Here is a 27,625-nt window from a genome sequence, read left to right on the forward strand (position 1 = left end):
AGGGCAGAAAAGGCCTCAGTTTAACGTCTCATCCAAAAGACAGCACATTTGACAACACAGCACTCCCTCAGTACGGCACTGGGAGTGCTAGCCCAGATTATAGGCTCTGCTCTGTGACATGGGACTTGAACCCACAAACTGCTAGGCCAGAGGTGAGAGTGCAACCCACTAAGCTGCAGCTAACACCTCAGTGATTGTGACTTTAGACAGAGGGTGTTACTATTCTACTTTGAGTCTATTAAGTGTTTAGTGGCTCTTTAATGCATTCATCAATAATCAATGCATTTTACGGGTATGTGAACAACTGCAGTGTCACGGAATAAAAAATATTACGGGGCCCACCTGTATGTCAGTATCAGATCTTGTAAATGGAAAGGTACACAGCAGGAATTGCACAGCCCATGTGTCTCAGTGTCAGCACCTTGTACTCGCAGTGTACAAACCCACATGGACATCAGTATAACCTTCACACTTTAAGTTGCACTGGCCCAGTTTTGGATTCGAAGGTTTTATTTTTGAATTGAATTCCTGAGAATTATGACGTTTTAAACTGGACTGTGCACCAAGTTCAAATTTAAAAATAAAACCTACCCCATTATATATCTTACAATGTGCAGCCATTATCAAGGTTTCCATTGAAAATGTTACCATAGGCAAAAACAAGTGACTTTAAGCCAAGGTGTCACCCCTGAGTCCACCCATATTCTAAGCCCATGTCTGGTTTTGGATCGTTGGCTGTCATCATTACCATGAAACCTGTGGCTCATTTGGGAGCACTCGTACCCCTGCGATGTAAGGTTTTGGGTTCAACTCCTGCTCCAGGACTTGAACACAAAAAATCAAGGTGAATATTTCCATGCAGTACCGAGGGAGTGCTACACTGCTGGAAGGGCTGTCTTTAGGATGAGATGTTAAACTGAGGACTTATCTGCCCTAAAATAAAAGCAAAATATTGCAGATGCTGGAAATCTGAAATAAAAACAAGAAATGCTGGAACCACTCAGCAGGTCTGGCAGCATCTGTGGAAAGAGAAGCAGAGTTAACGTTTCGGGTCAGTGACCCTTCTTCGGAACTGACAAATATTAGAAAAGTCACAGGTTATAAGCAAGTGAGGTGGGGGTGGGACAAGAGATAACAAAGGCGGTCTAGATTGGACCAGGCCACATAGCTGACCGAAAGGTCACGGAGCAAAGGCAAACAATATGTCAATGGTGTGTTGAAAGACAAAGCATTAGTACAGATTAGGTGTTAATACACTGAATATTGAACAGCAGCAAGTGCAAACCTGAAAAAACAGTGGGTAAGCAAACATTTTACTTTCATTTTTAGTTATTTTTTCTTCCTTGTGTTTACATTCTTTTTTACATTTTTTACAATTTTTTTTGCATTTATTTCATTTCATCTTAGTTTGTTCAGTTTGCTTACCCACTGTTTTTTTCAGGTTTGCACTTGCTGCTGTTCAATATTCAGTGTATTAACACCTAATCTGTACTAATGCTTTGTCTTTCAACACACCATTAATATATTGTTTGCCTTTGCTCCGTGACCTTTTGGTCAGCTATGTGGCCTTGTCCAATCTAGACCTCCTTTGTTATCTCTTGCTCCACCCCCACCTCACTTGCTTATAACCTGTGACTTTTCTAATATTTGTCAGTTCCGATGAAGGGTCACTGACCCAAAACGTTAACACTGTTTCTCTTTTCACAGATGCTGCCAGACTTATCTGCCCTCCCAGGTGGTAAAAGATCCCATGGTGTTATTTCAAAGAAGAGCAAGGGAGTTCTCCACAGTGCCCCAATCAATATTTATCCCTCCATCAACATCACAAAAATAGATTATATGTCATTACCACATTGCTGTGTGTGGGAGCTTGCTGTGCCCTGTACAGTTCAAAAGTACTTCATTGACTGTGAAAAGTGCTATATAAATTTCTCTCAACACTGCCGAGTATCAGGAGGGCAGTAGGACCCAAAGGGCTCTGTAGAAACTGCAGTCAACATACGTCAAGAATGGAAATAGAGTGGAACTGATTGTAGCGTGTTTGCTCCAAACTATTTAGCGTCACATCTCTGGGAGCGAGGAGCTAGCACTCTCAGTAAACACTCGGGATTGAAGAGACTGGGACTGACTGTGGCTGGAAAGAGGGCAGCCAGGAGTTATTGTGTGCAAGTAGGCTGCTCAAAAATCCCCCACAGAAAATCACTTGCAGGATGTGATGGAAACACGATTTTGCTACTTTTAAAACAAGCATAGAGGCTGGAATGCAAGGCAGAGGCGGTATCCAGGTTCCTGTGAGATCGAGAGTCCTGATGTTCCTTCTGCTTGAGAACCTGGCTGGAAGCTTGAGCTGAAACGACAATATGACCTCCAACTTTCAGCTGCCTCGTCCTCTGAAGAGAGCTCAGCACTTGGCTGGGTGCAGGACTGTGAGAGTGGCTATACTGGGGCAAGGGGCTGTGGGGAAAACTGGTAAGATTGCATTTACCTAGAAAACTTTTATTTGTTTCTAATGTTATCCAGATCTGCTTCTGCTTCTTCAACAACAGAAAAGCTTGCTATAAATGCTCAGAAATCCTGTTTATTCAGAAGGTTAAGGATTACTCTGAGTAACTGTACAGAGTCCCTGTTTATTCAGCAGGGTAAGGATTACTCTGTGTAACTGGACAGAGACTGTGTTTAATCAGCAGGGCAAGGATTACTCTGTGTAACTGTACAGAGTCCCTGTTTATTCAGCAGGGTAAGGATAACTCTGTGTAACTGTACAGAGTCCCTGTTTATTCAGCAGGGTAAGGATTACTCTGTGTAACTGTACAGAGTCCCTGTTTATTCAGCAGGGTAAGGATTACTCTGTGTAACTGTACAGAGTCCCTGTTTATTCAGCAGGGTAAGGATTACTCTGTGTAACTGTACGGAGTTCTTGTTTATTCAGCAGGGTAAGGATTACTCTGTGTAACTGTACAGAGTCCCTGTTTATTCAGCAGGGTAAGGATTACTCTGTGTAACTGTACAGAGTCCCTGTTTATTCAGCAGGGTAAGGATTACTCTGTGTAACTGTACAGAGTCCCTGTTTATTCAGCAGAGTAAGGGATGCACTGTATTACTACTGGATGGAGTTACTGTTTATTCAGCAGGATAGGGGTTACACTGTGTAATTATACAGTGTGCCTGTTTATTCGGCAGGGCAAGAGTTACACTGTGTAACTGGACAGAGTGTCTATTCATTCAGAGCGATAAGAAGTATCAAATCGTTCCTAAAATGTTTGGTCTCAGTTCCTTGCCCATCCCATCAGATTTTTTACTGTTGGGTTTCAGTCTTTTTATCCCACTTTCTCTCTGTCCAGTTCATTTTTCTGTCTTTCAGAAAACACCGTGGAGAGGTTAGTTATTAAAGTTTGCAGTTCACTTTCATCAGCAGCTAAGCAAACATTGGAACTCCTGCTGAGCTACCCATGGCTGTCTAAACCTCATCCTGCCTGGGATCTGACTTTGGAAGAGGTGGTAACCCTGCACTGAGGTTTTCACTTTCCCATCTCAGTTTTTTTTTCAATGATTAATGTTCTTGCTCCAAGTTTTAAGTTTAAGTGGAGAAAAACAGGCTTCGATTGGCTTCAAACCTTCTGCTTACATTTCTTTTCACCAAAGCAGTGGGAGGAGTCCGTGTCCTTTTATTAAAGCCGGGGGGGGGGGGGGTTGGGTGGTGGGGTGGGGGGGGGGGGGGGGGGTGCGGTGAAGACAGTACCTGATACCACAGGAATTGGCTTGTTCAAACCGTTCAACAACAAAAATTTGCATTTATACTGCGCCTTTAACATAGTAAATCATCCCAAGGCACTTCACAGGAGCGTAATTAGATACAATACGGCACCGAGCCAAATATGGACAGGTGACCAAAAGCTTGGTCAAAGAGCATAGATTTAGGGAGCATCTCAAAGGAGGAAAGAGAGGTTTAGGGAAGGAATTCCAGAGCTCAGGACCTCGGAGTCTGAAGGCACGGCCACCAATAGTGGAGGGGTTAAAATCGTGGACGCGCAGGAGGCAGAATGGGAGGAGTGCAGAGATTGTGGAGAGTGGCGGAAGGTTGCCGGGATCTCAACACAAGGATGAGAATTTTCATCCGAAATATACGAGCACATTGCCAGCAGGTTCAAAGCTGCGTGCTGCAGCAGATAGTTCTGTGGACACAGGGAGAGAGAAATATTTTGAACAGAGATTCAATAGTAATCCATTACGATTGTACTCTGGAGACACAAGTAGGGGTATGGGTAATTTAGTAGTTATGTTACTGAACTAGTAATCCAGACTATTAATTCAGAGAACTGAGTTCAAATTCCATCATATCAGCTTAAGAATTTGGCATCAGTTTAAATGTGAAAATGAAAATCTGGTACTAGTAAAAGTGATCCTGAAAGTGTTGTAAAAACCCATCTGGTTCACTAATATCCTTTAGGGAAGGAAACCTGCTGTCCAGTGTGGGCCGATATGTGACTCCACACCAACATGGTTAACTGGCCTTGCCAGCCACGCAGGGCAACTTGGGAAGGGCAATAAATGACAGCGATGCCCGCATCCGAACAATTAAATATTAAAAAATTGCTTCAGTCATTTTGTTTGAGTTTCCCCAAGGCCTCAGCTGCTCAAGGCAGTGAGGAGCGAGTTCTTGCAGAACGCAATAAATTGCAGGTTTTATCTGTAGTCTGTGCTGATTGTTTCGGGGCAGGGCTTAGGGGAGTTCAGTTGGCCTCAGCAACCTCAGTTTAGGGAGACGGAAAAAAAAATAAACCATTCAGCGAAGCCTGGTGGACACTTGGCCTGTGAACACGAGATAAGAACAACACTTGGTTTGGTATAACTTCCCCACTCCCAGTTTGATGAAATAGCCTTATGATCCTTACTGATTCAACTTGTACATAGACTAAACTGTTCATTGAACAATACACAGGCAGCAAGACTGCACTTTCAATATTTATTGCCTGGGGTGCTGGGGATTCAGAAATGTTTGTTAAAATTGTGCCCATTTTCATATTGTCACAACATCCAACTTAAGACTGAACAGTCAGGGGATCTGTTCTTTACGCGACCTAATAGAGGACTTTAAAAATTACGTAAGGGTTTAATAGAAAATAATAGAGATATTGCTGGAAATAGAGACATGTTGTCAAAGCTTTTCATCTTGCACTCATCAGGACAATCCTCAAGAATAACCAATGTAAGGGAAAACAACTTATACTGCATGAGAAGAGAGTGCTGACTGGTTGGCAAGTGCACTCTGATTGGTAGAGGCGTTGCCATGGCGAATGCACCAGGCCATGGTGACTGACAAAGCTTGGCAGTTAAATGTCTGCCACCATGGACTGGTCCATTTGCCATGACAATGCCTCTAGCAATCAGTTCACTTGCCAACCAATCAGCACTCCCTTCTCATGCACTATAAGTTGTTGTTTTCCCTTACATTGGTTATTCTTGAGGATTGTCCTGATGAGTGCAAGGTGAAAAGCTTCAACAATGTCTCTATTTTCAGCAATACTCAAGTTCTATAATAGAGTTGTTTCCACTGTTAGGGGTGTCCAGACAGGGATCATAAATGTAAGAGAGTCACCGATAAATCCAATAGGGAATTCAGGAAAAACGTCCTAACCCAGAGCGTGGTGAGAATGTGGAACTCACGACCAGAGGAAGTGGTTGAGGTGAATAGTGTTGATGTATTTAAGGGGAAGCTGGATAAACGCATGAGGGAGAAAGGAAGAGAAGGATATGGTGATAGAGTGAGTTGAAGAGGGATGGGAGGAGGCTCTTGTGGAGAATAAACACTAGCATGGGCCTCTTGGGCCAAATGGCCTGTTTCTGTGCTGTAAATTCTGTGGAACATCATGATGCTATACACAGGGAACAGCTGTGCAGACATGGTGAAGTCAGTCACCTTCATGTCTAAATCTCACACCTTTGCTTTTCCAGCAATCACCGTACGCTTCATTACTAAGAGATTCATTGGAGAGTACGATCCAACTTTGGGTGAGTCCGCACACAACGGTTTCCAAAAAAGATGCCTTTCAGACAGCACTTGATGGGTTGTTGACACTGTGTGCCTACTACAACGGTGTGTCTTATTTATAGCATTGCATTCATAGGTCGTTATGTATGCGCTGGTGCATGTTGCTCTGTGTATTTGTTGGGGTCTATAGTGGCTGGAAACATCGAGCTTAATTGGACTTTCTGCATCTGTAAGACTGCCACGAGCCAAAATATCTCACCGATATGCACCGCATGTATGTCTATCACTGTGCAATAGACCGTTAACAGCCGGAATGTCTCGCACCCTGTTCTAGCGTGCGAGAGACAAGAGCTTGACAGCTGCATGCTGAAACCTGAGAAAGCTTCAGACAGGAGTGAAAAGCAGTACCACTGATTTAGCACCCTACAAATAAAATGGCGAGTACTCAGAAAGCTCATCATTGAGTCACAGACGTGACAATGACATATAAAATGATGCAGCATATGCTGCACTCCGACCTCAGTATTTGCCCCTTTACCATGTTTCCTGCATCACAACAACTTGCATTTATATAGCACCATCAACATGGCAAAACACCCCAAGGTGCTTCAGAGGAACATCAAAATTTGATACGGAGTCACACAAGGAGATATTAGAGCAAGTGACCAAAAGTTTAGTCAGCGAGTTGGCTTTTAAAAATGACTTAAAGGACAGAGAGTTAGTGAAGTGGAAAGGTTTAAGAGAGGGAATTTCAAAGCTTCAGGCATAGGCAACTAAAAGCATGGCTGCCAATGGTGGGGTGATTAAAATCAGGATATCTAACAGTTATTGTCTAACCTGTAACCAATGTTTCCCCTCGTTCACAGAAACAATATACAGACATGTGTCCTCGGTGGACGGGGAATGTGTACAGTTTGAAGTTCTTGATACTGCAGGACAGGTAACGTAATCAGGCCACGTAAGGTCATTATGAACAAGTGTCACTTGCTAAAGAAACAGGACTTCAAAGAGCAGTCATTGGTTAGAAGGCAGAGAGATACACCACCAAAAATGCTTCTATTTACACAGCACCTCTTACAATCTCAATGCACTTTCCAGCCAATGAAGTACTATTTGAAGTGTAGTCACTGTCGTAATGTAGGAAACACAGCAGCCAATTTGCACACAGCAAGCTCCCACAAACAGCAGTGAGATAATGATCAGATCATCTGCTGCCATACCCTCTTCAAAATACACAAAAAGGAATAAATAACTTTTTTTTTTGCAAAGGAAGAAGACACGATGTTAATCGAAGAAAAGATCAAGTGGGCTGAGGGCTTCATCATCGCCTACTCTGTGACAGACCGGTGCAGCTTTGATGAGGTTCTCAGACTCCGGTTCTTGATCAGCCACGTCCACTCTGGCATGAAGCGGGGTCACAGTGACGCACCGCCCCCTGTGGTGATAGTAGCAAACAAGAAGGACCTTCAGTACGACCGGATGGTGACCACGGAGGAGGGCAATGGCATCGCGCAGGCACTCAAGTGCCCTTTCTTTGAGATTTCGGCCAGGGACAGCTATGAGGAGACAGTGGCCGTCTTCAATTTGCTTTACCGGGAGATGGCAACCAGTGGAGCGTTATCGAGCTTCCGGCGGAAAGTCTCCTCCAAGCTGATGGACAAGATACCCAGAATCCCCTCAACTGCCACACTGAGTTTGTCCACACGGAGTTTCAGCTTGAGTTCTGTGAGGGATTTCTTAACTGATTAACTTTTTGCAGCCTTGCATCATGTGGAACGACTGTTGAAATGAAAAGACTTGCCTTTGTATTGCAGGCTCGGGACGTCCCAAATCGCTTTACAGTTAACGAAGTAACTTTTGAAGTGTAGTCACTGTTATAATGTAGGAAATGTGACAGACAATTTCCGCACAGCAAGCTCCCACAAACAGCAATAAATTAAGGGACAGATAATTTTTTTTTTTTTAGTGCTATTGGTTGAGGGGTGAATATTGGCCAGGACCTCTACTCTTCTTTGAATAGTACAATGGGATCATTTACGTCCACCCAGATGGTGCCTCAGTTTAACATTTCATCTGAAAGACGGACTGCTTTGCTATCATACTGGCTCAGCACCCTGTTGCATGGTGAATGATACGGTTACATTCAAAGTTTGGTGAACGCAGGAAGAACTGAGGGCTTTTTTAAGCAAAAAAAAAAAAATTGAAAATAAAGCTAACGGGTAACAAGAGAGTCTGTCCAAGTCTGTTGAACTGCCTTAACCATCCTGAAAGTGATCAAAATATTTTCTTTCCCTCTAGTGAAGGCATCAGCACTGCAGATGTGGCAAAATTCCACAGGTGCTTGTTACGATTTATATACTGCCGAAATTATATATGGTCAGGATGTGAACACATGCCAAGAGACCATTAAGAATCACACGGACTAGTCAGATGGCACGTTATGAGGGAACCAGTTGATGTTTTGTGCCAATCCATCAGCTTTCTTGGTCACTGACAGGCCACAAAATCCATGTATTTTTAGTAAGTGTCAGGAGAACCAGTGATGAGGGGAATAACTGAACTATCCTCTCTCCATAATGGAAAAGTCAGAAAGTGAAGGGAAGGGGACACGGGCATAATCGTCTGCCGTGGAGGGCAAACTGGTTGGGTCAACCGCCTGTGTCTGTGAGGGAGCAGAGGTAACTCAGAGAAACTGTTACACCATAATTACCAAAAATAATTTGTATGCACGCACAGAAGGAGGACAGAGGAAGGAGGTTGGTGGGGGAACAAACTCCCTATTAACAGGTAGAGATCACACACACCTCCCCCTCACCAACCAAATAGAGAACTTCTCTCAGCCAGGCTGAGAGGGTGGCCATTGCCAAATGTGAGTGTTACTCGTGGAGCTGGGGTGAGGAAGAAAGTGGCATAATTCCATGAAGAGATAATAATTTATTACAAGTACTAATAAAATGGAAAGAGAGCAAACTTATTAGCAGATAAAAGTCACCCATACAGCTGGGAGGATGTATCTGATTAAGAGATTTAAATTACTTATCCAGTTGAAGGGAGGGTGAACTCCCCACTGGCAACAGGGTGCAAAATATTTTTGGATTAAAAATACACACAAGCAGCGACATTTTTTCAAAATTTAATATAAAAAATTCTGTACACCAGCACACACCAAGTCTGTACCACCACTAAACACAGACAAAATGATTCATATGAATCAGATAGCACGACAAATGTTTAAATTAATTCACATTTGAAAGGACTGCACAGTACACCAAGTACAAGTCTTTTGCGTTTAACACCTTTTGTTTTTGTTTTTAAACTGCTGTAAAACTGAAAAAATAGTTCTTCTGAATTTGTTAAGCCAGTTATTAAAAAAAAACTCTTAAAACCCATCACCAGCTTTGTGTTACTCTTTCCCCAATTGGGTGCCATTTGCTGAACCCAACATTGTATTCAAATGACTACTGCCCAGTGCGGGCACGGTTTGCCATAGCTTTGTCTATACTCGCCAGCTTTCAATGACGGAATGAGAAAGTGTCATCGCACTGTGGCTGAGGCACCTTAACAATGGGCTCCCAGTCCAGTGTCTCTGCTCCCAAAACAAGTGCAGGATTTCACTGTGGATGCATCTTCAGTTCATCAAACTGCATCGCAGACTGTTTAATCTCAGTCAAAAGGAGGACCACGATTGGCATCTTGCATTGCCTGTTGGGTAATGAGCAGAGCCCTCGAGTTAAGGACATGATTATTCACTGCTGCAGGAGTGATGGGACAGTAACTGTAGATTGCTGTGGAACCCATGCTATGCCACAGTTATGGCTATTGCGTTGCTGGAGGTGCTCAGGTGGATGCCAATGACCACTGCTCTACCCATTGGTTGATGACTCCGGTGTGGGCCTTTTGGTCTTCCAATAAGATTTGGAGGTTCACAGTTGCTCTGAGTTTTGGTGAGGAGGTCTAAAATAAATTCAAGCCCAGGACCTGTTGCATCCTTTATCCCGAGTGCCAGCACTATGAGTACGGTGCAGGCACCACCAATGGCAAATTACCAAGGCGGAACTGCCATGGAAGATCACCCGCACAAAGACACAAGGGACAAAAATGCAACCCTCAAAATAACAGCACTCAACTGGCTTCAGAGCTCTATAAAAAGATCCCTCCTAGTACATACCCGAAGGCAGTGTTCACTATAACTTAACTATTCAGGCTCACCACCCAATCCCCTATACTGCTGGTTGCCACAGTTTATATCGTGGCTAATGCGTGCACAATTTGTCCAAGTTAGCTATCGCCAGAAACCGCCACTGGGGTAAACAGGTGGTTTGGAGCTTCTTTTAAAAAAATAAATTTAAAGGCGGCCATTTAAATTGCGATCAGTGCTTGTTGCATCTTCCGTACTCATGAAAGACAGTAACAGAATCTCAGTGATACAGTTCTTAAATAATTACGTGCTCTCTGAATGCAGAACAATGTTAAGGAGTGGAGGAAAGAGGCAATGGGGTGCAGGGGCAGTGTGTGCAGTAAAATAAACCCTAATCTAATTAGAGAGGTATTTTTGTGGTTGAATTGCCACCAGGTTGGGTTCCCTCTTGTTTCAGAGTGATGGTTACAATGAATCAAGGAGCAGCACTGGGAAGCTTGGGCAAAAGCAACAAATTTGCACTTGTACAGCTCATGAAGGAATACTTCAGACACAGCGTACTGCCAAGTAATTCAACCACTTATCTAGTCAAATCCAGCAGCTACCTGGCTCACAGAAGTCCCACAAACACCAAATGCGATGAGTAATCAGGTAATATTTTTAGGTGCAGGAGTTTGTGGGAGGAATAATGACATTAAGGGAGACATTCCTAATCTTTGAATATTGCTCCAGGATCTTTAATGCCCACCTCAATTTGATGTCTTACCTAAAAGATGCCCTTCCAACAACACAGCACTGCACTATCAGTCTAGATTATGCACTGAAGTCCTGAAATGAGGTTTGAACACACGACCTTCTGACTTAAAGTGAGAGTGTTAGCAACTGAGCCAAGCTGCTGCTCTAGTTGCCCAAGCTGGGAAAAGTTAGTCATGTGCATTCTTTGGGTCAGAAGTAGTTTAATCAGAGCACACCTCTCTGGATGAGCACAAAGGCCAGCCTCAAATATCAAATCTCCTGCCTCCCCAACAGAAACACATTATATTAGTGCAAAAGACTCAAAATAGTGGAGATTCAAGTTGGGAAACAATTACTCCACTTTATGACTGATGGGGGTGGGGGGGGAGGGTGGGAAGATGGACTGTATTTACATTTCAAATACTTGTCCCCTCCCCCACACCCAATACTAACCTCCTTATCAGTGAATTTTACAATACAATCACACCTTATTGTAACTTGATATATTCTGATGCTTCTTTGAGCGAATTTTGTGCAGTTTATACAGAATAACTTCCTCCTGTCCCAATTGTCTGCAGTGAAACCCAACACAACATCGAGCCATCTCCGACCTGGCGATTGGCTGTATCCGATGCCAGTATTAAAACAAGGTGCAACTGAAAAAGGCAATTCCATTTGATGAATTCATCGGGATTGAGACAAGCAAGACTCTATCCTCTACTCTGGAAGCCATGATAGCCGGTTCAGATCTGCTCCTTTCCCCACCCACCCCCATCTCTCTGGACAAGCCCTTGTGGAATCCAGTCTCTTAAGCTGGAAAATACACTGTTCGTTTTCTCTCCCCTGTGTTTGCTGAGCGCCGAGCAAATTTATTCCTCTCTCTTCTAACGATGTCTGTGTCCAGGAGAGGGACTTTGCACAGAACTGGAGGGGGAAAAAAAAGGACACAAAATTAGCACTTAGCATATTTTCCTTCAAACTCTTTCCATCCCAACTTACAGCTCAGAAACAGACCATTCAGCTCAACTGCTCCATGCTAGTGTTTATGCTCCACAGGAGTCTCCTCCAACCCCTCTTCCATCTCACCCTATCAGCATATCCTTCTATTTCTTTCTCCCTCACGTATTAATCGCGCTTCCCCTTAAATGCAACTATGCTATTTGCCTCAACTACTTCTTGTGGTAGCAAGTTCCACACTCTAACCACTCTCTGGGTAGAGAAATTTCTCCTGAATTCCCTATTGGATTTATTCGTGACCCCTAATGCTAGTCCCTCACCATGCTCTTCTTTACCCTTCTCCTGAAGATACTGACTCTTACTGAGAGATGCTCAACAGATACCCCTAATTGGCCAGCAAGAGTCAGTGGATGTCAACCAGCAGTGGGAATCTTGGCGGGTTTATGCCCCTCTCTAACCCTGAGCGCCGAGTCCATTGTTGCCAATGGTCTAGCTCAGCAGGGACCAGGAACCTGTGCTGCTAAGTGCTACACCCAGTGGTACTTGCTCCCACCTAGCCATTGGGAGAAACCTACTGCCATCCCTTTCTTGATGCTGCACTATACCTGACCACTGTCCTCAACACAAAACACTTGTAGGACTCAGTGCACAGCTTTGCTTTCTGTTGGATGAACAAGGATTCAGCCATTACAATATATCTTCAACTAAAGTTATTGCAATTAATGTTAGGCAAAGGCAGGACATAGCAATGCGCATCCCAGGGAAGCCAAAGATGGAAATGGGTCAAGATACACAAAGGAAATGCCTGGGAACAGATCCAGAGCTGGAAGAGACACATTCACTGTATGGCACCACATCTCTGTGCAGGAAATACCAAGCACTCTCAATTCACTACAGCATCAGGTTAACTAGGTTTTAAGTAAATTAGGGAACCAAAAAAATACCTCTCACCATCAACCAGTCCATTTTCCAACTGCTTACTCTAGATTCTGATGACTGCAGGCAATCTGCAGTTATCCTGTATCGGGTGCTCAGTCACTTGACTCAATTTAAACCCCTGACCGCCCCCCCACCTCCCCCCCAGCCAAGCACTAACATCTCTCCCCCACCCTCAGTGGCAAACTACCCTGTAAACCCCCAACCCTGCTGCCTGCCTGATACCAATATCCCCAAAAACCTTACACTAGCCCACCACCCACCCGAATCCCTAATCCCCAAAAAATACAGATGTTACACCACCTCCCCTCATCTGTTATGGGCTTTTATCACCTCATTGTTACCCAATTATCAACAACATCCCCAGCTGCTTTTACTGTCTCCACTTTCAGCTGCAGCTTCTTAACCCCTCCCAATCCGGATAGTCAGCCCCTCATCAACACCTAGCTCTTTAATCCAAACTTAGCCAATTAAGATTCTCAACAGCTCAGTGCTCCAGCTGATAACGTGTTGAATTTTCTGCAACAGAAAATTCAAATTCCAATAAAAATAACCTCTTCCGGTCACTTGACATGGATGCATGATCGAGTCAACAATCACATGCCACCAGCAGTAGAAACAATCACCTAGAACAGCAGTGTCCAAGCTAGTGTTGGAGAATTGCACAGATGTCTATCAGGAAACCTCGGGAGCCACACAGAGTTTGTTCTCATCAATTTGCAGATATTTCACTGATGCCAACAGTTGATGCTTTGATTTGGGAATTATCCATCAAGGAAGCAACATTACTTAACAGTAAAACACCAACCCTTTCCAAACCTTCAGGCCCAAAATTCACAGGACAAATCAACGGAGAAGAAATAAGCTCCGACGTGATTGAGCTGCTGGTCCCAAGAACCCCAGAGGTTGAACACTCCTGCCCGAGAACATAGACTCACCATAAACAATGTGACTTACCCGCTCCCATCCTTCATGCAATGTCAGTCAGAGTCAAGCAGGACTGTGATATAGTTTGTCACACACACAAATCGCAATTACTTGTGGTTATTGAGTAATAGAGAATACAGAGAGAATTTACTGACTGGGATGTGATTAAATGTCACCATAGGTGAAAGTCTGATGCCTAAATAGGCACTTTTCAATAATGGTTTCTACTACTTTAAGTGGAAGACATGCTTTCTAAGTGTGGAGAATTAGAAGCCAAGGAATCAATCAACAGGAGAGAGTTGACGGTCAGACATTGCCCAACTGTTCCTCAGTGTGTATGGGTTGAGATGTCAATGGAATATGCAAAGGCACCATTAGAACTTTCTTTGTTCACATATAGAACAGACATACAAGAGCCTGAAGGATGTGTGGGAATCAGACAGCAGCGTATTAATAACTTACTAGCTGATGAGGTGTATTCATGCATAGCATGAAGCACAGGGCTGCTTTGCCTGACCGTTCAGCCTCATCAATCAAAAACATAGCACACATGTCCAGGGGAAAATCATTGCGATGGAGGGAGAGCTAGGGCAAAGCTTGAATGTTACCCACAGCTTCCCTGATGGCTCTGGTTGGTAAAAGCAGTGTTTTATTCAGCTGTACCAAGCAGATTCAATATCGTGCTTAGTTAGTTGATCTCAACCAATGTTCTGTGCCAGTCAATGGGGGCTACAACTGACCAACCCTGGGTTAGGGAAAGGGGCAAAAAAACAGCCAGTGCTCCTGTTCTCTGCTGCAAAGTGCGTGTGCACCAGGGGAGAAGAGTATCAGGTTGGGCTGTGATATCTGCATAGCTGAGCAGTTTTGTTAACCACTAACTAAATTCCTAACTGAAGAAAGGCCACTTGGGCAAAGTACGAGGCACCCATCAAATGAAGCAGATGAGGAGAGAAAGTTAACAAACTTCAAAAACCATCAGATCCATCACATTCTGGGGAAAGTCAACACTTTGAGTTTCTATTGGTTTGAGCGAGATCACACACAAAAAAATGATAGGTGACATCACACGCTGAACACGACTTTAATTGTTCAGATTTGAAGTGCAAGATTTCAATCTGCAGCTCAAAGCTTCAGCTGCATTTTGCTTCTTTTCAAATGAACGCTTTCACTGAGATCTTGCACAGGCCAAACAGATAAATGGTAAAAAGAGACAGACTCACCCAGTGTCATGGGAAGGGAGGTGGCAATTTTAATAATGGTATTTTGAACCGTACACTGGTGAAATGTGCATACACACACTTTCCAACAGGATAGCGATCAGAAACCCTTGCTGACCCTTTCCTTTTCCTAGCCTAAAGGCACTGAACACTATTACAGCAGCTCCATCAGCTCTCCTGCTGAGATCAACTGACTTGGCATGGATCTAGGGACTCTCCTAGTCTGTGTGGCGTCAAGCCACACCAAGCAGTGGATTTAACCATGTACAACATTGGGACATGCGTGGAAAGTTCACAACTGCCACCAATACGCGCATCAGCAAGCAAAAAGGGTAACTGATCTTCCTCCCCATGTTAAAACAAAACAGCCTGCAATTTTGAGCTTGGGTTGAGTGGCTTTACTTTTCTTGCAACCCTTGTACTTTTGAATGCAATTTCAACCAGAAAACCAACTGGCCACTTCTGAAGTTAATATTTATTAAGCTTTCTGGATGCTGTCTGTGTTTATTTCCAGGCCTCGTTAACTGCCAAAATGAGTTAGGAGACAGGAAGGCATTTACTCGGGAATTTAAAGTGGTCGAGGCACTGGTGTGGAACAGTGCTGCTCTCCACCCAGTGTGATCACAGGGGACCACAAACCCACCATCTGCCATTTCCCTTCTGCGGTCGCCTCCAAAGTACAAAGAAAACAAGCAACCTGGCACAGAATGCTCGGCTGATGGGAGCGAAAGCCTGCCAACGTCAACTACATGAAAAAAGAAAGAGTCGGTCGGCCGCTCATCAGGAATGATGTCACCGTCATCTCACATGCACTTGTCATCTGAATTGACATGCTAATTAAGGATAGGACAGAAAAGCATCACAGCCTGGGCACGCCCTGACACTAAGGGTGAAAGACAATGTAAAGAACAATTAGTCAAAGAAATTCCTCTCTTTACAGAAGAAAATGTTAAATTCTAAAATTATTCCAGAGAGAGAGATTTAGGGCATGGAAGGAGGCCATTTGGCCCATCGTGTCTGTGCCGGTTGAAAAAGAGCCATCCAGTCGAATCCCACCTTCCAGCTCTTCGTCAGCAGCCTTGTAGGGTTACGGCACCTCAAGTGCATATCAAAGTATCCACTCTAACAATGCCCCTCAATTTAATACACCTCAATTCTACTTATAAAAGAAATCTGATTTGGAGACCTTCAAATGCATTGGTACTAGACCACGTTGTTGACAAAGCACGTGGAATGTTCCGCAGCAGCTCCAGTGCCAGTGAAATGCATGGCTTCAATCCAATCTGATGTCAGCCGGGGGCTGCCTGATCCCACAAAGCTGCACTAGAGTGCAGAAGGCAACATTTCCCAGCTCAACTGACTGAGTATTTCTCAGGCAAGCTTGGCAGTTGCAACGCCATTCCATTTCATCACTTGTGACGTGTGGCCTGCTAACGCAGTCATGCAACTTTCTACAGACAAAGTTGGAAAGGCATATCATGATGCCTCGGAAGGGAAACTTACATTATACCTCCTTGGTAACTTGCTGGCGCTATCTGTAGAACCCGGAGAATTCCATTAGGGACCAACCTATCATTGTCGCATCTTCAGCACTGCAGACAAGAAAAGAAAAGATGGGCAGTGAGATTTTTTTTTAAAAAGCTTCCTTCTCTAAAATATGATCACCGAAACTTTTAACTTGCACTGAACATAACAACTTTAATGAAATATGCCCAGGTAATTTGCTAAGTGGGATTGAATACTGTGTAGCAGTTTTAGAGTAGGTTTAGGTAGCAATTCAGGTATGGAGCATTAACACAGGGATGGACCAGCTGGGCCGAATGGCCTGTTTGTGCTGTATATATATTCAGTGGTTGATGAAGTAGTTTTTAAGGAGGCTTTTGAAAAGAAAAAGACTTGCATTTATATAGTGCCTTCCACGACCACCAGATTTCCCAAAGTGCTTTACAGCCAATGAAGTATCTTTTGAAGTGCACAGATTGTTGTAATGTAGGAAACACAGCAGCCAATATGCGCACCGCTAACTCCCACAAACAGTAATGTGATAATGAGCAGATAATCTGTTTTGTGATTTTGATTTAGGGATAAATATTGGCCAGGACATCGGGGAGAAGAACTCCCCTGTTCTTCGAAATAGTGCCATGGGTTCTTTTAAGCCCACCTGAGGGGGCAGATGGGGCCTCGGTTTGAAGTGTCATCCGAAAGACAGCACCTCCGACAGTGCAGCACTCCCTCAGTATGGCAAGGACTGTCAATCTTGATTTTTGAGATCAAGTCTCGGAGTGGGACTTGAACTGACAACGTTCTGATGTGGAGGCAGGAATGCTACCAACTGAACCATGGCTGACACTTATGGCAAAGGGTTAGGGGAGTGGTATAGAAAAGGATGTTCGAGCATGGCAACTGAAGTTTCTGCCATTGCTAGTGGCAAACACACAGAAGGTGAGTAACAGGACAGCAAAATAGACAAGTAGGGATTTAGGGCAGAGTAGGTTGCAAAGATAAGAGGGCAAGCAGAAGGATTTTTACATCAATACAATAGGGTAATAGGGAGAACAGGTGTGAAGACCGAAGGATGAAAAGTTACAGCCAGGTGCAGCTTGTGGGGCACAAACAAGAAATCCTGGAAATACTCAGCAGGTCTGGCAGCATCTGTGGAGCGAGAAGCAGAGTTAACGTTTCAGGTCAGTGACCCTTCCCTAAGTAAAGCGGGGGTGGGGCAAAAGATAACAAAACAGAAGGTGTTGATAGGACAAGGTCACAGAGAATAACTGACCAGAAGGTCATGGAGCAAAGGCAAACGCTATGTTAATGGTGTGCTGAAAGACAAAGCATTAGTACAGAGAGGGTGTGAATGGACAGAAAACTGAGCAGCCTGGCCCCAAGCACAAACATGAAAAAAAGTGGGTAAGCACAGTAGAAACAAACTAAAATAAAATAAACACATAAAAAATAACTAAAAAATAAAAAGGGGAGCCTGTCATGCTCTGAAATTATTGAACTCAATGTTCAGTCTGGCAGGCTGTAGCGTGCCTAATTGGTAAATGAGGTGCTGTTCCTTGAGCTTGTGTTGATGTTTACTGGAACACTGCAGCAATCCCAGCACAGAGATGTGATTATGACAGCGGGGGGGAGGTGTTGAAATGGCCGGCAACTGGAAGCTTGGGGTCATGCTTTCGGACTGAGCGGAGGTGTTCTGCAAAGCGGTCACCCAGTCTGCGTTTGGTCTCACCTTTGTCTTTCAGCACACCATTAACATACCGTTTGCCTTTGCTCCATGACCTACTGGTCAGTTATTCTCTGTGACCTTGTCCTATCAACAACATCTCTTTTGTTATCTCTTGCCCCACCCCCACTTTACTTGCTTAAAACCTTTTACATTTCTAATATCCACCAGTTCTGAAGAAGGGTCAGTGACCTGAAACATTTAACTCTGCTTCTCACTCCACAGATGCTGCCAGACCTGCTGAGTATTTCCAGCATTTCTTGTTTGTGTTTCAGATTTCCACCATTTGCAGTATTTTGCTTTTATTGCAGCTTGTGGGGGTCTGTTTATGCGCCCTCATATCAGGTGATGGTAAAAGCCCTGGATTTTGTTTTTAAACACAAAGCAATGAGCCTTTGATCTCTATGCCTTGATACTCTTACCCAACAAAAATCTATTGATCTCAGTCATGAAAATTTCAATTAAACCCCAGCATCCACAGACTTGGGTGAAGCGAATTCCACATTTCCACTACCCTTTGATTGTAAAGGTGCTTCCCGATTTCACTTCTGAATAGCCGAATTCTAATTTTAAGATTGCAGAACTGGCCACTGTTCAAGTGTAAGCCTTTGCAGTAAGTGGCAGGTTTTTCAACCATTAGCAGGCACTGCAGGAAAACCCATGTCCACACACACTTCTGGCTGGAGTTGTCAGAAAGCATTCAGCAATTTTCCTCTCCCTAACCTAAGGGCACAGTGACCCACTGTAAAATCCTTAACGTCACGGTGGCTGGCGGTCTCAGTAGATGGGGGAGATTGAACCTGGCACCTTCCAGGTCTGTGTTACTCAGCTACTCACTGAATAAACTTAAATTAGCCAACAGGGAGCCTGAAGGATACAAGCACATGTACAAATACTGCTAAGCCCGCTTTATGACCGGTTTGTTATGGTATTGTACCTTTCGGATGAGACTTTAAACCAAGTCCCCAGGTGATCAAAAAAGATCCCATGGTGCTATTTGAAAATCAGATAATATGCATGGTGTCTTGGCCAACATTGATCCATCAGCCACCAATAGAACAGATTACCTGGTCATTTATTATGCTGCTGTGGGTGCAAATTGGCTGCTGTATTTCCCTACATCAGAGCCGACACTTGACTGGTGTTGGGATGTTCAAACAGTGTGAAATGTCTTATATAAAGTATGCACGTTCTTTACCGACTGCAGGACCTGTCTGAGATAGTCACATTAATGCTTGTGTGTAATGCACGACTGGTTAATACTTGCACGTACCACATGACCTGTTTGTGGAACTCTGTCACTTGTTTCTCTGTAGCTGTAATAGCCCCAGCCGAAAGCTCCTTTGGTAGGGCCTTGAGAGCATCCTCCAGCCACCGACAGAATGTCTGGTTTCATAAATACAGAAAACAAAGCACGTTATTGATATCCCAGCAGGAGTTTGGAGGGAGAGGCGCAAAAAGCATTTCGGATAGGGGTCATGGGTATTTGCAAGGTTTTGGTCGAACATTTTGTAGCAGCACCGTCCAGGCTGCAGTCAGGTGCTATGTAAATGCAAACTGCTGTTTTGAGAGAGTGAACGATACATTACCACCATTTTCAATCCCCGTCCCAGAGGTGAATTCAATGTCTGATTTACTGCACCAGCCAGTTCCTTGCATAAAACAAAATTAAAAATAGGAAAATGCTGGAAATGAGCAGCAGCTTGCTCATCTAATAGGTAAAGGAAGGGGAGCTTAATGTCCGAACAGAACTCTTCACAATAGTTCCACTGAAGACCCCAGCGGAAATATTAACCAGTCCTTCCCCTGTCACACACAAAGGCGAATGCTGGAAATCTGAAATGCAAATAGAAAAAGCTGGAAATACTCAGCAGGCTAGGTAGCATCTGTGTTTTGTCTCCCCACTGATGTTGCCTTTCCCTTCAGATACTGGTTGACCTGTTGTGTATATTTCCAGCATTCAGGATTTTTCCCCCTTCCTCTCTCTTTTTGTAAACCACCTGTTTTGGTCTTTCCTGGATATTTTGGATTTTTCCCCATCTTCGTCATTACGGTATAGGAGGCAGCCATTCTGCCCATCGAGTCCATGCCAGCTCTCCGCAGAGCAATCCAGTCAGTCTCACTTCACTACTCAATCCCTGGAGCCCTGCAAGTTCATTTCTCATCCAATTTACAAATCATTGTCTCTACTTCAACCACCCTCAGAGACAGCAAGTTTTACCTCATTACCACTTGCTGCATAAAAAGGTTCTTCCCCACATTCCCCTGCATCTCTTGCCCAAATCCTTCAATTCGTTAATAGGAACAGTTTTTCCTTACTAGTCTAACTTTGCTAGCTTATCTAAGCCTGTCATAATCTTGTACAGCTCTGTCAAATCTCCCTTCAATCTCCCTGGCTTCAGGGGGAACAACTCCAGCTTCGCCAACCTAACCTTGTAACTAAAATCCTCCATCTCTGGAACCATTCTGGTGAAGCTGCTCTGCACCCTCTCATGGGGCCTCACATCATTCCTAAAGTGTGGTGACCAAAACCAGATGCAATGCTCTATTTGGGGCCTAACCAGAGCATTATAATGGTTCAGCATAACTTTCCTGCTTTTGTACTCAATGCCTCTACTTATGAAGCCTAAAAATCCCCTTCTGCTTTACTAACCACTCTCTCAATATGCCTTGCCACCTTCAAAGATCAATGCAGATGCACCCTCAGGCTTCTCTGTTCCTGCACACTCTGTAGAACTGTGCCATTAAGTCTTTATTGCCTCACCCTGCCCCATCTGCCAAAATGCATCACCTCACACTTGTCAGTATTAAATTCCATCTGCCATCAGTCTGCCCGTTCCGCCAGCCTATCTATGTCCTGTTTGCCACACCTCCAAGTTTGGGGTCATTGGCAAATTTTGAAATTCTACTCTGTATTCCAAGATCCAAGTCATTTATATATAACAAAAAAAGAGCAGTGGTCCGAGCACTGACCCTTGGGGAACACCACTGTCTACCATCCTACAGTCTGAAAAACAGCTATTTACCATGACTCGCTGTTTTCTGTCCTTAAGCCAATTTTTTTATCCAGTTGAACACTGACCCTTCTATTCCATGAGCCTCAGTTTTGTTAAGCAGCCTCTTATGTGGCACTTTATAAAACTCTTTCTTAAAATCTATGCAGACAAATCCACCACATTCCTTTCATCAACCTACTCTGTTACTTCATCAAAAACTCAATTGGATTAGTCAAGCATGATCTGCTTTTTACAAATCCATGCTGGCTACCCTTAACTAACTCATCCCCCTCCAAGCACCTGTTGATTTTTTCCCTGATTATTGTTTCTAAAACCTTACTCACTACTGATGTTAAACTAACTGGTCTGTAGTTGCTAGGACTGTCCTTACACCCTTTCTTGAATAAGGGTGTCACATTTGTCACTCTCCAATCCTCTGGCACCTCCCCCATATCCAGGGAAGACTGGAATATTATAGCAAGCCCTTCCACTATCTCCACCCCCACTTCATTTAGCAACCTGAAATACAAGCATCCAGAGCAGGTGACTTATATACCCTAAGCATATCCAGCCTTTCCACTATTTCCTCTCAATGTTTACCCTATCCATTGCCTCTACTCTCTCCGCTTCTACCAATATTTTGTCAGCATTCTCTTCCTTTGTAAACACCAACACAAAGTACTCATTTAAGAATTCTACATTTGCCCTGCGTGTCTAAGCATATATTATTCTTTGTCCCGAATAGGTCCTACTCCACCTCTTACTACTCGCTTACCATTTACATGCCGGTAGAAGATTTTTGGGATGACTGCCATTCTGTTTTCATATTCTCTTTGCCAGTCTTATTTTCCTCTTCACCTCCCCTCTCAACTTATTGTATTTGATCTGGTTCTCACTTGAAGAATTCAGCCGACATGCATTATGCATCTTTTGTTTCATCATATCCTCTATCATCCTCATCATCCAAGGAGCCCTGTTTTTGGTTCCCTTACCTTCCGCAATGTATGTAGACTGTACCTGAAGCATCTCTTCCTTAAAGATAACCCATTGTTCCATTACAGATTTTCCTGTTAGTCTTTGGTTCCATTTTATCCTGGCTAGATCCCTCTCATTGCGTCGAAATTAGCCATCTACCAATCTCGCTGTTCTACCTTAATTTGTTCCTTGCTTTTCTACATTATGAGTTTAAACCTTATGATACAATGATCACTCTTACCCAAATGCTCCTCCCCTGACACCTGGCCCACCTCATTTCCCAGCACCAGATCCAGCAATGCCTCCTTTTCTAGTTGGGCTGAGAACATTTTGATCAAGGAAGTTCTCCTGAACACATTTCAAAAATTTCTCCTCTTACTTACCCTTTACCCAATCGGTATCTGAGTAATTGAAGTCCCCCACTCTATAGTTCTTGCACATCTGATTGCTCCTCTATCTATTCTGAAGCCTATAGAATACCCCTAGTAGCGTGATCATATCCTTTTTTTGCTTTGCAACTCTAACCAAATGGATTCTGTCCTTGTCCCCTTAAGTACATCCCTCTTTCCAACACTACAATGTCTTCCCTAATCAGTACTACTACTCCATCTCTTCTACCAATTTTTCACCCCCATCGCTCCCAAATCTTTTTCTGGGTTACAGATAGGTAGCTCACCACCACTTTCTCAAGGGCAATTAGGACGGGCAATAAATGCTGGCCTAGCCAGCGACGTCCACATCCCATGAATGAATTTAAAAAAAAGACAATTGGGCACCAACTGTCCTCTAGCACATCGCCCAAGTGACTATTTTTCACACGAGAGCTAGAGAGCATTAGCAGGATGTTCAACCATGCAGAGCATCATACCTCAGCCACTACTATCTTTGCCCGCCATCTACATGAATGCCATCTGATGCTCCCTGATGTAGGTACAATCAGGAGAGAAGATTTTGGCTGACTTTCTCCTTTCCTTGAAGTCAAATCTGGACACCTTAGTTGAGATTGGCAAATGCTGCACAGATCAAGATTGCGTGCCTCAGTATCGAACTATACAGTGCATTTACCCACCAAGCCATCAGGAGGGGTCAAGAAAACCTACGCAAGCATTAAGGCGCCATCCAGCTCCCGTTACTTACCTTCCGGTCAAAAATGCGGAGTTCCCACATGACGTCTGCCACGTTTCCCAGCATACTCGGCACAAGGTAGAAGCAGCATGCCTGTACGAGCTGCGCAACAAGCAGCGCTCCGCTCTCCCCGAGAAATCCGTGGACTAGGTTCTTCCGTAGCTCAAAATCTTCTTTGTGCTAAAACATGCCAACAGAGGCAATTTACTACACTGTCTGATGATTAAAGGCAGCCTTCATGAACATTTGACAATGTTTATGCCAAGTCAGAAGATGTGCTGATTTAATAAGGCAGCAATTCATTATTCTGATATGCAACGATATGTAACTTGACCTGTTCCTTTAAAGCTACAGGTTTTAATTGCTATAAATAGGAACACCAACTTGCATTTATATAGCACATTTAACAAAGTAAAATGTTGCAAGGTGCTTTACAGGAGTATTAGCAAAAAAAGATTTGCCACTGAGTCACATAAGGAAATACAGGGACAGTGATAGGTCTTAAGGAGAGTTTTAAAGAGTGTTTTAAAGGAAGAGAGTGGGGTAAAGAGTGGAGAAGTTTAGGGATTAGCGATATCAGAAAAGCTAGTCGGAAATTACTTTTTTTTTTAAATAAAAGAGAAAAACAAGCTTACATTTATATAGTTCCTTTCAGGACATCCCAAATCTATTCAGAGTTAATGAATCACTGTTGCAATATAGGCAAATGTGAGCTGTTTGCACACAGCAAGGTCCCACAATCAATGAAATAAATTCCAGCTAAATTGTTTTTTTGGTGTTGTTGGTTGAGAGATAACCATTGGCAGGAAAGCACGTATCTTGCCAAATAGTGCCAAGGAATATTTTTATGGCCACCTCAACAGGCATTCAGGTTTAATACTTCATCTGAAAGACAACATCTCTGACATTGCAACACTCCATCAGTACCATACTTCAGTGTCAGCCCAGATTATATATTCAAGCCTTGGAGGCAATGTTCTCCCTAAACTGTGCGGGTGTGCAGTCATGCAGCAATTGGGAATGTGGCGTGCGGGGAACCAACAGACTGCGCACAAGTGACGCTCCCTTTAAGATACATGCATGCGCGGCTGCACATCAATTTTAAAGGAAATGCGCAGTGCACAAGCTGGCCTAGTATAGCAAACAGAAGTTAAAAGCAACTTTGCATGGAAGGAAGGGAAGTTTACCTGATTAATTGAAAGAGTGTAACTACTGAGCCAAGCTAAATGGATACCAAGTCTGCTTGTAAAACAAGTGTGGAGATCCAGCTACCCCAGATTTTCTTTTAAAACGCCATTCAACGCATGTATCTGGATGGCCATTTGGACTCTTGCCCTCACCGTATTGACTGTCGCCACGTGAACTAGATCCTGCAAGAATTTCATCACACTGGAGTTTGCATCGCGGTGGTTCAGCGTTGTTGCCGCCAATGCACATCGAATGATTAAGGACATCACCGGGCTTTGAATCAAGACAACTGGACTTCGCTGAATGAACCTGGAGAGAGGGAGAGAGAGAGATTCATTTTAATGATCATTATACTTTATGTTCTGCACATGTTTTCCTTTCCCTTGCTGAAGGTGTTATCTGCTCTATATGGCCTGCTTTTAAAAGGCACAGACTGCCCTCCAGTACCTTGCCCAAGTCATTATTTCATGTGTCTCTAGGTAAACAGCAGGATATTTAACTGTAGGGATCACCATAGCAAGATATGTTCCTGCCCTTCACCCAGTGTCCTCTCAGGACAGAGCATGAGCCCTGGCTGGCCCTTCACCATCTTTACCAAGGATAACTAAAGTGGCCTAGCACTGCCTGCAGAGAGACCAACTAACTTAGTGTAGATCAGGGGTCAAGCGCATGACTTACTGGTCCATACAGCTCAGTACCTTTCTGGACAGCACATCTAACATCCAAGCCATCAAAGGAGTTATAAATCAATAAATTAACCATCGATGAACTTAAATCTGTGCCTTATGGATAATTTTGCTGCGATGTTAGTGAAAATGTTTCATGATCCAGTTTAACAAGGTGAATCTGTTAAACATCTTACTGGTCGTTCTCCATCGGATCACTGCATTGTGGTACTAAAACACACAGACCAGTAAGGTCCCAAGTTTGATCACTAGTTTGTGCTGCTTGAGATGCAAGGGAGAGAAATCTTGAAGTCATTCACTGCTTAGAACCAATGAAGCCATAAGGCGGAGTACATGGCATCAGTTAAATCAGTTAAAACAAAGGTTCAAGGTAAAGTGCTAGACTCAAATCAATTTTCTAACTCTAGGTAAAACTTAAGTATTTGAAACTTACCAAAACTGCAGCGTTTTATTCAACTAGCCACAACTTTAGTCTAAGCAAAGGGTTGAAAACACTCAATGCAATTGCACTCATCCTCAGAGACCACTCACAGCATTAGCAGATAGAACATCAATAGAATTTGGCCTCTTCAGTGACCCATAATTCTACAGAGGCTAATGCTTAAGAATTTCCCAGTAGCATACTTCCCAAGAAAACCACAATTATGGTATTTGTTTGAAGCTCTCTCCATAGTTATTTTTTAGAAAAAAGTACTAGGAAGGCAGCAGACATAAATGTGGGAATTTATCAGAGATCCTTGTGTGTGGGTAGGAAATTTTATTCGCATCCTCACTCCCAGTACAATTCTGGTGATTCACTTTGAGGTGCAGGAGATCAGAGGCAGGGAAGAAAGTTACTTGTATAAATGACTGACATTTGAACGAGGAATAAGTTGAAATGCAAGATGTGAAGAAAATCTGGACTTCACTGTGGAGTCTGTAACTAAACAGTCCATGGAGGAGCATTGCTTTTGATAGATATTTACTCCTCCTGCTGCCTGCACTTTAACAACATAAAAGGCTGCAACTTTTATAGCTCCAAAAGCATCCAGCATCCAGGATCTGACTTGTGGGTTCCAAAAAGTTGCTGTCATCCTGTTTGTTCTCCAAAGGGCTGATAAGGGCCAGCAGCTAATCGTGAAAGGGACTCAGAGGAAATGAACACTTGGGGATCCAGGGCTTCTGTCTGTCAACACTGCTCTCCAGGCACCAAACATGATAACATATGGAAATCTGCCCGATACTGAGAGTTGAATGCCTACCATTTTCAGAGCTCCTCTGGGGCTGTCTCACTGAAAGCAAGGAAATAGGCACACACAAGATTCAATACAGAAATTCTGAGCAACTCCAAATTATAAATTCACCTTAAGCAATTCACTGAAATCAGCTAATTCATCCCTCATATGAATACGAGATGTGAAATTTGCCATGTAACTAACAAAAAAAACCAGCACCTACATCCGGGACACATTCTCTTCAACAATGCCTCCGAAACTAGCAACCTCCATCACCCAGAAGGACGAGGGAAGCAGTTGCATGGGAACACAACCTCCACATGGTCCCCCTCCAAAACACGAACATCTTTCCAACTTGGAAATATATCTCCGTTCCTTCATCGCTAAAATCCTGGAATTCCCTACCTAACAGCACTGGACTGCAGCAGCTCAAAGAGGCAGCTCACCAACACTTTCTAAAGGGAAATAGGGATGGGTAATAAGTGCCGGCCTTACCAGCTATGTCAACATCCTGTGAACAAATTTTTTTTTTTTTAAGTGACAAACATTCAGCAGCTGACTCCTGCAGACACACACTCTCTGCCCTCACCTTCCTGGAACCAGAACCCAAATTTGAATGCTGATAAAACTGCTGAAACTAGTCTCAGCAACAACTTGTTTCTTTTCCCCTCCACCCACCCAAACCAGGCCTATAATTGTACCACTGTGTGTTTTCACAGCTTAATTGGACCTAGATTGAAAATTTATCTACCCATCACTACATTTGATGGAACACATCTGACACAATAAAGGGCCATTGCAAGGATCTCTTCACACAATACCCTGTAAGGCCCCAAATTCACAAACATGCAATTTTTCTGTAATACTACATTAACACTTCTGGATTCTGTTATATTTAGTGAAGCAGCTGCAATATGGAGAGGATAATAGGAGAACATTCCTTTATCTCTGCCAGTGAAAGATGGCACTTTACAGCAATGCTCATTACCTTGTTGCCAAACGAAAAAGATCGTCCACAGTGTCAGGATGATTCTGGAAACCTCTAGGTTGTTCTAGAAGCCGGAATGTTGGCCCACAAAATGCCTAAAGAAAAGAATTTCAACCAAAGATTTAAAAATCATTTAAATCATAAGAGCTGTAACAACTCATAACACTATCCATGGATTTGTGAATAATTTTACTATCCTGTTGCCTGAGGACATAGAGCAGTGAGTCCCAGTTTGGTTCTCAGTCAGTGTTGAATTAGCTGGACTCAACAGTTGGCTTCAATGTCCTTGAACTAGGGTGTGGCAAGAAAAAAAAAGAAATCAGCTAGG

At 43.5% G+C, this 27,625-nt stretch overlaps 2 protein-coding genes across 5 annotated transcripts in view; one reads left to right on the forward strand and one right to left on the reverse strand.

Annotated features, from left to right (window-relative positions):
* Positions 1-1,988: 1,988 nt before the first annotated feature.
* On the forward strand, positions 1,989-9,374 carry LOC137353394 (ras-related and estrogen-regulated growth inhibitor-like). Of its 2 annotated transcripts, XM_068019628.1 has the most exons (4): positions 1,989-2,469; positions 5,953-6,009; positions 6,856-6,929; positions 7,259-9,374. In XM_068019628.1, the coding sequence occupies exons 1-4, from the start codon at positions 2,361-2,363 to the stop codon at positions 7,736-7,738; spliced, it is 720 nt and encodes a 239-aa protein (XP_067875729.1). In that variant the 5' UTR covers positions 1,989-2,360; the 3' UTR covers positions 7,739-9,374. The 2 variants fall into 2 exon arrangements, with proteins under 2 accessions (XP_067875729.1, XP_067875730.1); XM_068019629.1 differs by lacking the exon at positions 5,953-6,009 and having other exon boundaries at positions 1,990-2,469.
* Positions 9,107-27,625, reverse strand: part of LOC137353391 (transportin-3-like) — a 63,363-nt gene continuing 44,844 nt past the window's right edge. For all 3 annotated transcript variants that reach the window (XM_068019616.1, XM_068019614.1, XM_068019615.1), the window contains exons 19-24: positions 27,298-27,392; positions 24,562-24,718; positions 23,234-23,401; positions 19,399-19,511; positions 16,403-16,491; positions 9,107-11,786 (exon numbers count right to left, since the gene is read on the reverse strand). In XM_068019616.1, the coding sequence (XP_067875717.1) occupies positions 16,431-16,491; positions 19,399-19,511; positions 23,234-23,401; positions 24,562-24,718; positions 27,298-27,392 (594 nt within the window). In that variant the 3' untranslated portion in view covers positions 9,107-11,786; positions 16,403-16,430. The remainder of the gene's footprint in view (positions 11,787-16,402; positions 16,492-19,398; positions 19,512-23,233; positions 23,402-24,561; positions 24,719-27,297; positions 27,393-27,625) is intronic.

This window comes from Heterodontus francisci, chromosome 41 (assembly GCF_036365525.1).
Source record: "Heterodontus francisci isolate sHetFra1 chromosome 41, sHetFra1.hap1, whole genome shotgun sequence".
In the NCBI taxonomy this organism is placed as follows: domain Eukaryota; kingdom Metazoa; phylum Chordata; class Chondrichthyes; order Heterodontiformes; family Heterodontidae; genus Heterodontus; species Heterodontus francisci.